The sequence below is a fragment of the Schistocerca cancellata genome, chromosome 3 (genome assembly GCF_023864275.1).
Source record: "Schistocerca cancellata isolate TAMUIC-IGC-003103 chromosome 3, iqSchCanc2.1, whole genome shotgun sequence".
Lineage (NCBI taxonomy): Eukaryota > Metazoa > Arthropoda > Insecta > Orthoptera > Acrididae > Schistocerca > Schistocerca cancellata.
This window is the reverse complement of record NC_064628.1, coordinates 230,885,021-230,897,478: the sequence shown is the minus strand read 5'-3', so window position 1 is coordinate 230,897,478 and position 12,458 is coordinate 230,885,021. Positions and strand designations below refer to the sequence as shown.

The 12,458-nt window shown below is 40.0% G+C and overlaps 1 protein-coding gene across 1 annotated transcript in view; it reads right to left on the bottom strand.

The window, feature by feature from the left end:
• LOC126174865 (protein RRP5 homolog) overlaps positions 1–12,458 on the bottom strand; it is a 180,952-nt gene that overhangs the window by 10,462 nt on the left and 158,032 nt on the right. The window contains 2 exon segments of the mRNA XM_049921266.1: positions 2,493–2,539; positions 2,541–2,659. Of these exon segments, the coding sequence (XP_049777223.1) occupies positions 2,493–2,539; positions 2,541–2,659 (166 nt within the window).

The following is a 12,458-nucleotide window of genomic DNA, read 5'->3' as shown; positions in this document are numbered from 1 at the left end:
AATTATGCATGTTTGATCATGTGATAGTCCATAAATGCATACTATTTTAAGATTTAATTTTACTGAGTTCCTGGCTTCAATTACTATAACATTACAAAATCGTAAACAGTATTTGGCCAAAGGGGTGTGGTGTGTGTGTGTGTGTGTGTGTGGGGGGGGGGGGGGGGGGGGGGGGGGGGGGAGGTGGGGGGGGGGGGCACTGAGGGTGCAGTTGGCTCGGAGGAACTGAAGCAGCATGCTGAAAAAATCTTTTACAAATGAAGGAACAGGCAAACTATAGAATGTGCTGTCATCACATAATCAATTACTCATTCCACTCTTCACAAACTTCATCCTATCATGCAGTATCGATTCCATTTCCATAACAGTATCGCTGGGTGACCAGATTGGGGGGGGGGGGGGGGATTGATCTTGCCATTTGGGCTACTAATGACAGAATTCTGAGCAGTTGGTTTTAAAGAAATGAGGAGCATCATTTCAACATGTATTGAATGCAGCCAAGGTCAAATACAGTTTGATGTGTTTTCACCCCAACTGTGATATGCTCTTTAACACTATTGGATCCAATCAGGTCATTTCGTATTGTTAATCTTCACTGACCCATTATTGCATCAAGAATTTCGTATTGTTTTCCATAGCAATTTAGTGTTGAAAAACATGAATTGGATCAAATCATATAATGTATTTTGCAGCCGATGATTCAAAAAGTATTATGTTGAGGGCAAGTCTCCCAACTTTCATGCAGTTGGAAATGATTTCTATCATGACCAGAAAGGACATCCCAAAAAATTCCAGTCATGACATATAGCTTGATATTTGTGTGTAATGAAAACAAAACAAAATTCCAATGTATAATGTTTGCCTACTCCACTAATACCTCTTTAGCTTTTTGCTAGACAGAATCTGCAGGAGGTGTTTAGTCATCAGATGATGTATTTCACAAACAGCAATATCTGTGATAATATGATGTTAAAATGTTTACTTACTTATTAAAGCTATGTGGCTCTGGATTGTAACAAAATCTCTCCACAATCAATTTTGTTAGCTGTTTCATTGTTCACATTGATTACATTATTACCACACCACAATAAATAATGTCTGCAAACTATTTGGCTGTTTGAATTGATGTCTTTTGTTTGATGAAAAATAGTTTACTTTCTGTGAAATTCATCTTTACCACGGACTTTAGGTTTCTTCTGTATTACATAGCAACTCTTTGATTTCACTTCATTCCTCTTTACACCAACCGATATGTTAAAGATATTTATTAACCAGTCAAATTTAGGATCTTTCTACAGTCATTTCTCTGACTGGTAAATGTCCATGTTAAAATTTAAAATTAATCCTTTATTAGATATACTGTTAGGCAGTCAGTGACATTACATTACCATCCATCCTTGAAGAGACAATGTTCATTTGTAAGTTTCCAAAATGGATGCAATTTGTTGGTGGCTTAAGTAATAAACTAGAGATCCTCTCTCCATCAAAAGGTTTATGCTTTATACTTTAGTAAGAGTTATGGATAGATGTAGTCTTCCAAAATAATCAAAAGCCCTGGTCCATCAGCAAAAATGACCAAACAAGCAGTTCCCTGCGGTAGTACATTGTTATTCTAAATTGTTTATTTGTGCCCAACCACTTGCATTAAGAGCCACTTTTTGCAGCAATGAAGGGCACACAATAAAGCTTGCAGGAAAGCAACTAAACTTACCTGTACATTTCCTCACTTCGACATCCTTCTGCCTAATTGAGAAGCATTATACAACACAAAAATGGTATAGGTAGTGGATTGTGCACCTTACCAGTGTATCAACCCCATATCATAATACTTTACATGTTGAGTGAAGAGCATATCATGTGAGGTCTGTGGAGTTCAGTTTAGGCTCAGATTTTGGAAAGCAACAGCCTGATATCCATGATAACGTAATGGCAGGTAATAAATTCTTCCTGAATGTTCAGTTGAGACATTGCCAATGCCGTGATAAATGAAAAATATGTTTGTGGATAGGATTGATTACATATTTCAATGCAAAACCAATGTAAGAAGAGTTGTAAGTAAGGTAGTTGGCACAAGAAGGTCCCTCCCCCCAATTATGTCTATGGTATAAGATAGGAAACAGTTAATATCAGGCAAAAGCTACTGTTGTACAAGGATGCACATGATACAAACAATTGTGGCCAATTGTACGAAATGCTACATGATGAATAGTCTTGAGCGTATTTATATTCTGCAATGAATAACAGTTTAGGCTCTGTATGATTCCAAAAACATATTACAGGATAATGGTTCTGTGAATCTAGCCCCTATTCAGTCATCTCACACAGAGAGGTTTACACAGTGATATTTCATTGCTGCTTTGATTTTCATTCAGTTACTGCACTATTTTCATTATGTTCCAATCCAAGTGTGAGCTTGGAGAAACAGGAGACTTCAAAAGCTGCCCACATAACAGCAGCAACAAAAAATAAAACTAATAAAAACAATGACATACCTGGCAATTTCAAACTGTTCTGCTTTGACAAGCATATCAACATAACTACCACCACACATCCACTCTCTTAGGGTATGATGCTAAAATGTGTTCCATTAGTGTCTGAGCCCGTTCTGCTGATCCATGTTTGTTTTCCAGATGAGCAAACCTTGAAATTACTTCCACATCTGCACAGAAGTGGGAACAAAAGTTTATTCAATTTCATGTCCTCTACTGTTATTAGATGTTAATATTCATAAGAACAGTTAGCCAATACATACATTATTTTCACTTTTTTTCCTGGCATTCGTTTAATAAAATAGAACAAAAATTGTACACTTAACATGTTAATCTTTTGTAGGCTAATGTCCCACAGTATAAACTTCAAAGCTGAGAAGATATTCATAATTCTGAAGTGTCTGTTGTAGACCAAATGCACATTATAAAGGCTTAACTTCAGTACAAATTTTTGAGGGATTCAGGTATTAATTTTGCTCAATATTTTATCTACTTATAAATAAAAACACATTCAATATGACAGGTGCTTACACTGACAAGTCCAAAACTTTTACAGTTACCACCTGGAAACCATCATACTGAAACACAAGATTGCTACAAACCTTCCTTGCAGATTAAAACAGTGTGCTACACAGTTTGGGTGTGGCAATTCTGCTGGATAGCTGGTTGGTGGTAAAGCCAACATAAAATGCTGTGCAGTGATTGCAGCATTGCTGGTATGTGACATACCCCTTATGGGGTAGGATAAGACAGTGACAGGGGTGGTGAAGTATGTGGTGAATGAATAAATCGGGCAGGTCTTTCCTCTTGATCTTCCACATGGTTACACTCCAGTGGCAATGAATTTGGAGTAGAAGTGGCCAGGCCTTGTTGAACCAGGATGTTGTTTAGTTTGGGTGGTGATGGAATAGCACTTAAGGATAGGTGGGAAGGATCTTGGATAGAATGTTCCTCATTTCTAGGCACAATGATAGATAATCAAAGCCCCAATGAAGGATATGATTCTGTTTCTCCAGTTATGGCGATACAGGGTGATGAGGGGGCATTTATTTCCAGCCGATTCTTAATCCTCCCATCGTCCTTTGGAATCAGCTGAAAAGGAGCAACCCCCCCCCCCCCCCCCCCCAAAAAAAAAAGAAGGAAAAAAAAAAAAAAGAAAAAGAAGAAACCAAAGTCACTCCTGACTGGAGCAGCTGAACCATATCCTTTGCCAGGCCTTCGATTATCTATTATCATGCCCAGAAATTGAAAATATCCTACCCAATATCATTCCCATCTCTTCTGAAGTGGTATTCTGTCACCCACCCTACCTAAACAACATCCTGGCCCATCTCTGAGCAACTCAACTCCACTCCACTCCTAACCCCTTGCCACAGGGGTCATATCCATGTGGAAGACCCAGATGCAAGCCCTTCCCAATTTACACAACCAGCACACCGTATTCCAGTCCTGTCAGACTTATCCAGTCCCACCAGAGGTAGGGCCATCTGTAAAAGCAACTATGTCACAAATGTCAACTTTGCTGCAGTCGCTGCATGGCATTTTACGTGCACACAACCACAGAATGAATGGCTGCTGCCAAACTGTGGCACAGAACAAAGTTGACCACTCAGTGGCACAACATGCTGTTGAACACAACACAACATGCTCGAGTTCCCTACAGCACCAGCTTTTCTGAACTACATAGGTGGGTGTTATCCTTGCAATACACCCTTCATCCCGGAATACTTCTTGCTTTAAACTTGCTTACACCCTTCATCCCGGAATCCTCCTTGCCTTAAACTTGCTAACCCACTGTCCCCACACCCTATAGCCAACAGTTTCCTCTTCCTCAAGCCTATCTTCCCCTTGAAAAAAGAGACAGCATTGGTCGTATATTGGTCTATGTGATTGCCGTAAGCTTAGTGACAACAGTGCATCCTAATTTAAGTTATACAATATAGCACTGAAGATGGTCACTCAGTGACAGAAAATCGATTTTGCGATAGTAAAAAATATACGACCAATGCTGTCTCTTTTTTCAAGTATACCTGTTATCTGGTCGTAGTGCACAAGACAACATGGAGTCGCCAATCAATAAAACTATCTTCCCCTGCTACCCACACCTCCACATCATCTTCATGTGCCTGCTCCACACCAGTTCAAATACTCGTGTGTAGCATGCCTCACCCATGTACCTGCCACCTCTCCCTCCTCCGTTTATAGCCTGCACATGTGCTACCTCTCTCTGAGCCACTAACTACCCTTCCCAACACCTCTTCTGGCTTCCCACCTCTTTCTCCCTCTACTTACCCTAATTAACACAACCCCTGCCCCATTATACCTACAAAACTACAATCCCAGCATTGTTTGTCCAGCCAGCATAAAAAGGATTTATTCCAAAATCTAGCACAGTTTCCATCCTATTTTGTGTGTGCATGTCTACAACTCATAAACAGGGTGTATACAGGGACAAGGAAAAAAAATTCCCGGATTATTCCCGGATTTCTCCCGGATATCCCGTTTAAAAAATATGCTTTTTCCCGGGCGACCTACTGTCACTTAGCACAGAAAAAGCTCCCTCGGAACTGTAAAACTTATCAATCCTTTGAATGGTTAACGTTTTATATAATCGCGTAGAACTTCCCGGAAAAAAAAGAAAAGCCGGAGCAGAGAAGTTTTGGAAAGACCTTTGATTTGCAGCAACATATACGCTGCATATTTTCGTATTACGAAAGTATAAATTCGAATTGCACCAAACACAGCTTGTTAGTTTCCGGAGCGTTGCAACCGAGGTTGTGATGTCCTTTTGTAAGCGAGTCATATCTAAAGCCACGAGATCTCGCCAGCCGATGACAGCAGCTATTCAGAGCATAGGACACGTGTTATAGTCAGCCACTATCAAGATTACTGGTTACATAGCGCGAACACACAAGAGGAAAAGTTAACGGTTTACATTAATGTACACAGTACCGTATATCTACAAGAAAAGCTAAGCTTTCACGTGTAATATTGTTCTTTTTTTGGTGTGATATACTTTAAGATACATCACACAAATGTGCCAGTAAATTTAAAATTGTGACATAAATGCCTCGGCTCGTAATTCTTGAAGTGGCTGGTCCTCAAACTGTTCAGTTTCGAACGCTCTGTGATTTGGATATCCATCCCACTTTCACACACGTAACATAATTCATCTTGCGTAAAAAGAAATTTACTTTAAAAGTAACGCTTTTCTAACCACCGTTCGCAATACTGTTAGTTATAGGTTCGATTTACCAGTTGCCAGAGAGCGCCAAAAAACGAATTATTGTGCGTGTACAACTGCAGTGGTGTAGGAAGCCCGCATGTTCGTGTGTATAAAACACTAAGAGAGCTTACACTACACCATAAAAGAAACAGGGCATCAGAGGATACTCCAAAAGGCATCAAAATTTCGTGAATCATGCTAAAATGCATAATTCGGCTTGAAGTGCACATTTGTTTTTTCCAGATTCACAATGAAGTAGGTCCCATCTGATATTAAGCTTTTCAGTGTGGTTTTTGGGATGTAAATTTTCTTGGAGTACCAGTACTCTACGATCTCATGTTTGGTTCTTTATTATGGCATAATGCCATACATGGCAGAAGATGATAACGTGCACTTGAAATTCACCGAACAGTTGAAAGTACCCAAAATTGTTAAATGAAACACTTCGTTTCAAATAAAATGATTGCCTCAGCGGAATTTCTTTAGCAAACTTGCAAAAATAACTTCATTCTTCTGCAAGGCGATTAATGCTTGACTGCTACTAACTTGGAAAGAAAATAAAATCAGAAACTGAAATTAATAATATATTTTTGCCCTCTGTAATTATGTGAATGCATTTTAATTCACTTGATAGCTCCCGGCCACAGAAATCCGTTTTGTTTTCATTTAACGTGGGAGCTGTACACGAAGAGAAGCAGCGAAATCACTTAACGTAAACACGGGTCACGTGGAGACTAACCCCCTCCCCACTACAACTCAGACAACTCTGTGCAAGCGCGAATCTGGCAGCTAGGGCGCGGGAGAAAAATTTTTCTCGTTTGCATCTGGCTGCTTGCTGCTACTACCAATGCAGCTAACAGCCAAACTTCAAGAAGCGGGAAGCGAGAGAAGGTACTGCTTATACGCGAGTCAAATGCGCATGCGCAACAGACCGCTGGCAACTGGTCAAACGAACCTAATGTGAACAGTTGTGACGTCATGCTCATAGAAAGCAGTTTATTGTTACGAAGAATTACAGTCTGCGCCCTACGGCCTTTAACATATTTTTGCTATCTGTAGACGCTTGTGCGTGCACGGTGTTTTGTTGTCGTAAAATGCACATTTCCTTTGCCACTACAGTTTTATTTTTTTCCCTCTCGTTTATATTTTATTGCTGCAGTATCATTCTCCAGTAGCAGGATACAATAACATTCTTTGCTAGAGAATCAATTCTGCAGTCAAAACTACAAAAATGTAACTGAAAGCTAAAACAATGAAAAATTCCCGGAATTCCGAAAAATTCCCGGGTTTTTCCCGGTTTTCTCCCGGATGAAAAAATTCCCGGGTTTTTCCCGGAATTCCCGGTTGTCCCGGGTCGTATACACCCTGATAAAGTTTCCAATTTGATTGTGTACAAATGACTCGTCCTATACATTTGGTGTGCCTGTTTGACTAATTACATTGAACTCTCGCAGGAGCTCACTTCTCTTCTTTAGAAAAGATATGGGGGACAGACAGTTCTACTCATTTGAACACATGTTACAGCCTGTCATGCCTATGAGTTTATGAGGGGCAAGAGGTGGCGGCATCTGTTTCTGTTGCTTTGCTGTAGAATTCAAAGGGGTCTTTATGATTCTCTAGTTGGTGGTAAATTATAGGAAGTTAATGTCGTATTTCTGAATTTTTATAGTATAGTTCATGTGTTTATTGTGTTACGTGGTACATAATGCACTTTGCTGCTACCATTAACATCTCTGTTTAACAATGGGCCAAAAAAGCTTCTATATTTAGTTAATCAAACAATGGAAAATCCAGGCTGGGATGTAACAATATTATGAGAAGGAAAGTTACTACTCACTAAACAGTGGAGATACTGAGACGCAGATAGACACAACAAAAAGACTTTCACAACTAAAGCTTTCGGCCATTGCCATTCGTCAAGAATACACACACACACACACACACACACACACACACACACACACACACACAAACGCAACTCACACACATGACTGCAGTCTCAGTCAGCAGAAACCACATTGGGAGCAGCAGCACCAGTACATGATGGGAGTGGCAACTGGGTGGGCGTTACGAGGAGGCTGGGGCAGGGAGGAGGTGGGATAGTATGGAAGGGGGTGGTGGACAATGAAGTGCTGCAGGTTAGATGGAGGGCAGGGGAGAGGTAGGGAGGAAATAGCGGAAAAGGAGAGAAATAAAAAGACTGGACATGGTGGTGGAATGATGGCTGTGTAGTGCTGGAATGGGAAAGGGGTGGATGGTGAGGACAGTGACTAACGAAGCTTGAGGCCAGGAGGGTTACAAGTATGTAGGATGTATTGCAGGGAAAGTTCTCACCTGCGCAATTCAGAAAGGGAAGGATCCATATGGCACAGGCTGTGAAGCAGTCATTGAGATGAGGGATATCATGTTTCGAAGCGTGTTCAGCAACATGGTGGTCCACTTGTTTTTTGGCCACAGTTTGTCGGTGGCCATTCATGCAGACAGACAGACAGCTTGTTGGTTATCATGCCTACATAGAATGCAGCACACTGGGTGCAGCTTAGCTTGTAAATCACGACTAGTTTCACAGGTAGCCCTGTCTTTGATGGGATAGGTAATGTTAGTGACTGGACTGGAGTAGGTAGCTGTGGGAGGATGTATGGGACAGGTCTTACATCTAGGTCTATTATAGGGGTATGAGCCATGAGGTACGGGATTAGAAGCATGGATTGTGTAAGGATGTGTTAAAAGAAAAGAAAAAATTCCTTGACGTCTATATTTATGTGCTGCTCCATGACTCTGCTGTCAATATCTTTATTCTTGGCTTGTGTGTAACTTCTGTGTTTTTCTTAAAGTACATGTGTTTTTTTTTCCGTATCCAGGGTGTAATTACAAAGCTAATAAAATGTTTTCTTGCCTTTAAATAATATTTTTCATCAGGTTATGGGCCCAGTACACGTGTAAAGGCAAACAACAGTTTAATTAAAACAATATTTGAAATGAGCGTATGTCTGTAAAGAAACATGACTGCTAGCGGCGATTATAAGGTCAGCATTGATAAGCTTGAAGGACCTGACGACTGGGCCAAATGGAAATGGCATATTTCTATGGTGCTACGTTCATATGGACTAGAAGATATTATTAACGGTACACGTGAACATGTAGAGTTCCCGCAAGATGCGACAAGTGAACAAAAAGAAGCGTATGTGGAATGGCTCAAGGACGACGCAAAGGCAGCAAGTCTTATAGCAAGTGCGCTAAGTAAACCTGTTGCAGAACTCGTCTTAACGTGCAAGAATGCTAAAGAAATCTGGGACAAATTACGCGCCCGATTTGAACGTAGCAGTACTCAGCGTTTGAATATGTTGATTGAAACATTTTTCCGTGTTAAACTTGATGAATCGGAAGATATTAGTGCACATGTGGCCAAACTGCAAAAGTTATTTGTGGATCTGAACGATGAATTAGCAAAACATGAAGAAAATACGCTATCTGAAAGAATCTTAAATGGTCGAATTTTGTCTACACTGGGAAAAGACTACGACAATTTTAAGGATCTCTGGGATACGATACCGACAGAAAGCAAAGCTTGAATTTATTGATTGAAAAACTCTGTACTATTGAACTGCGTGAACAAGACGTTAATGGAAGTGCAGCTTTTGTCGTTTCTAAAACAAGAAAATGGCAAACAAGTAATCAGCAAGTAAAGATGACGAAGTCACAATTAAAACAGAAGTTTCCGTGTAATAGATGCAAACAATTAGGTCACTGGGCAGCAGAGTGTCCACAGAACACTCGTGACAGCAATAAAAGAAAAGAGAAGAAGCGAGAAAGTGAACACGCTGCATTTACTTCATACGCTATGGGTGTGTGTACCAGTAATCACAGCGACCCAAATAAATGGTATTGCGACAGTGGCGCTACAAATCATATCACTCCCAACAAACAGTATTTTGTTTCATATAGTGAATTTGATGTTCCTCAAGTAATTTCATTGGGAAAACAAGATGTCAAAATGTGTGCGTACGGTCAAGGAACAGTTTACATCCAAATCCGACGAAACAATAAATGGTACAATGCTAGAATGGACAATGTTTTGTACGTCCCTGATGCAAGTGCTAATCTGTTCTCTGTGAGAGCCATTGCCTGCTGAGGCTACAGTACTAATTTGTTTGAAAACAAGTCAGTGGCAATATTGTTATGACAGGTTATGTGAAAAATGGACTTTATGTGTTGAACATGCGTGTTGTTAGAAATGCAAAAATGAATCGTATGAGCTTGATGACTTCATCCGAAACATTGCAAGTGTACCATGAAAGGTTTGGTCATCAGAATAAACAACATGTGAAGAATATTTTAAAAGGAATGAACATTAATGTGGAAGATGCCAAGAGTGAATTTTGTGACGGCTGTGCGGTTGGAAAGATGCATAGGCTGCCATTCAAAACACGTACAATACGCGCTACCAGTACTGGTGAATTAATCCATGCGGATGTAAATGGACCAATGAGCACGAAATCTTGGAGGCAAGCATTATTATGTATGTTTCAAAGACGATTTTAGTAAATTTCATCGAATTTTCTTTTTAAGACACAAAAGTGAAGTGTGTACTGTGCTTAAGCAGTTTTTAAATGAAGCACGAACTAATGGACATGTTGTCAAACAATTTAGATGTGATGGTGGCAAAGAATTTAACAATAAGAATGTCAGTGAACTGCTTGCAGACAGGGGAATAGAGCTACTGATTCCTCCTCCTTACACTCTTGAACAAAATGGTGTGGCTGAACGGGAAAATAGGACCATTGCTGAAGCTGCCCGGTCAATGCTAAATCCGAGGAAATTACCTAAAGGGTTGTGGGCAGAGGCATGTAACACAGCAGTCTATCTAATAAATCGTACTGGAAAATCATCAGTTGAAAATAAAACCCCTTATGAACTATGGTTTAATCGACCAGTAGGACGACTTGATCATCTCAGAATTTTTGGCACAGGCTGCTATGTTCACATTAACAAACAATTCCGTTCCAAGTTTGATGATAAGGCAGTTTTTGGATGACTTGTTGGATACGTTAATGGCAAAGATGGGTTCAGAGTTTGGATTCCATCTAAAAGAAAAGTGGTGTTGAGTCACGATGTAAAATTTAAGCCAGAAATTGTTTGTGATTTACATAGTGTTCATGTTGAATTTGAAGTCCCTCGGGAAGAATTTAATGATCCGAATTCATCTAAAGATGACCAATGTAAATCTCCTAGGCTGTACACTTCTGGAGGAAGCCAAACTCAAGAAAAAATTGGCACTCTCGATTCTAGAGAAAGTCAAGAGTCGAGTGAATCTGAAGAAAATAAAGAATTAACAGAATTTCTAAAAGCAGAAGCTGCTGAATCTTCTAATGAAGAGAAACAGAAGAATAAAAGACAACGAAGAAAACCAACCTGGATGGAAAGTGGTGAATTTTGTATGGCAACAAAAGTTGATGCACTTGGATACAAAGATCCAAACTGTTTTACAGAAATATTGCAGTCAAACGAGAAGGAAGAATGGATGCAAGCTATTAGTGAAGAACTTCAATCACTTAAGGAAAGCAATACCTGGGTGCTGGTTGACCGTCCGAAGAATGCCAAAGTATTGCAAAACCGCTGGGTTCTACGGCGAAAGGTCGCAGTCAACGGAGGTACTCGCTTTAAAGCCAGATTGGTTGCAAAAGGCTGTATTCAGAAAGCAGGAATTGATTATGACGACGCCTTTAGCCCTGTGGCACGTTATGACACCATACGAACTCTGTTGGCTGTAGCTGCTTCAAAGAAAATGCTGCTAGAACAATTCGATGTAAAGACAGTTTTTTTGAATGGAATACTTGAAGATGAAGTATATATGGAACAACTAGAAGGTTTCGAAATTGGTACAGGCCGAGTATGTTTCTTAAAAAAAGGTCTTTATGGGTTGAAGCAAGCGCCACGTTGCTGGAACAAACGTTTTGTTGAGTTCATGAAGAAAGCTGGTTTTTCAAACAGTGATGCAGACCCATGCCTATTTTATCATAGACAAAATGGAAATAGCCTTTATGTGGCAATCTACGTTGATGATGGCCTGATTGTCGGCAGTAACAAGAAAGAAATTGCTGTTTTTATGGATGTTTTACAACATGAATTCAAAATAACAACTGGCAGTCTTGACAATTTTCTTGGCATAAAAATAAAGCAATATGAAGATGGTGCAATAATGATAAGTCAAGAGAAATACACAGAAGAAATTCTGCAAAGATTTGGAATGGCAGAATGCAATACAATCTCAACTCCTATTGGACATGAGGACAATAATCAAAACGAAGAAGTTTCGTCATCTGTACCCTACCGTGAAGCAATTGGTTGTCTCATGTACCTTTCAACAGTAACTCGTCCAGACATCACTTTTGCAGTCAATAAAGCTGCTCGAGCTATGGAGAAACCAACCACTGAAGACTGGAATAGAGTAAAGCGCATTTTCCGGTATTTGAAAGGGACCTTAAATTTTGGAATTGTATATAATAAAAAAGAAGAGTTAAAGATTTACGCTGATGCAGATTTCGCAGGTGATAACCGGACAAGGCGCTCAACAACTGGAATTCTTGCAAAGTACTCAGGTGTTGCAGTGTCATGGACAAGTCAGTTGCAGAAAGTAGTGGCCACGTCCACAACCGAGGCGGAAATAATTGCAGCTAGTGAAGGAGCAAAAGAGTTAGTTTGGTTACGTCGTCTGCTATCAGAATTAGTGGAAATGTCGGGGC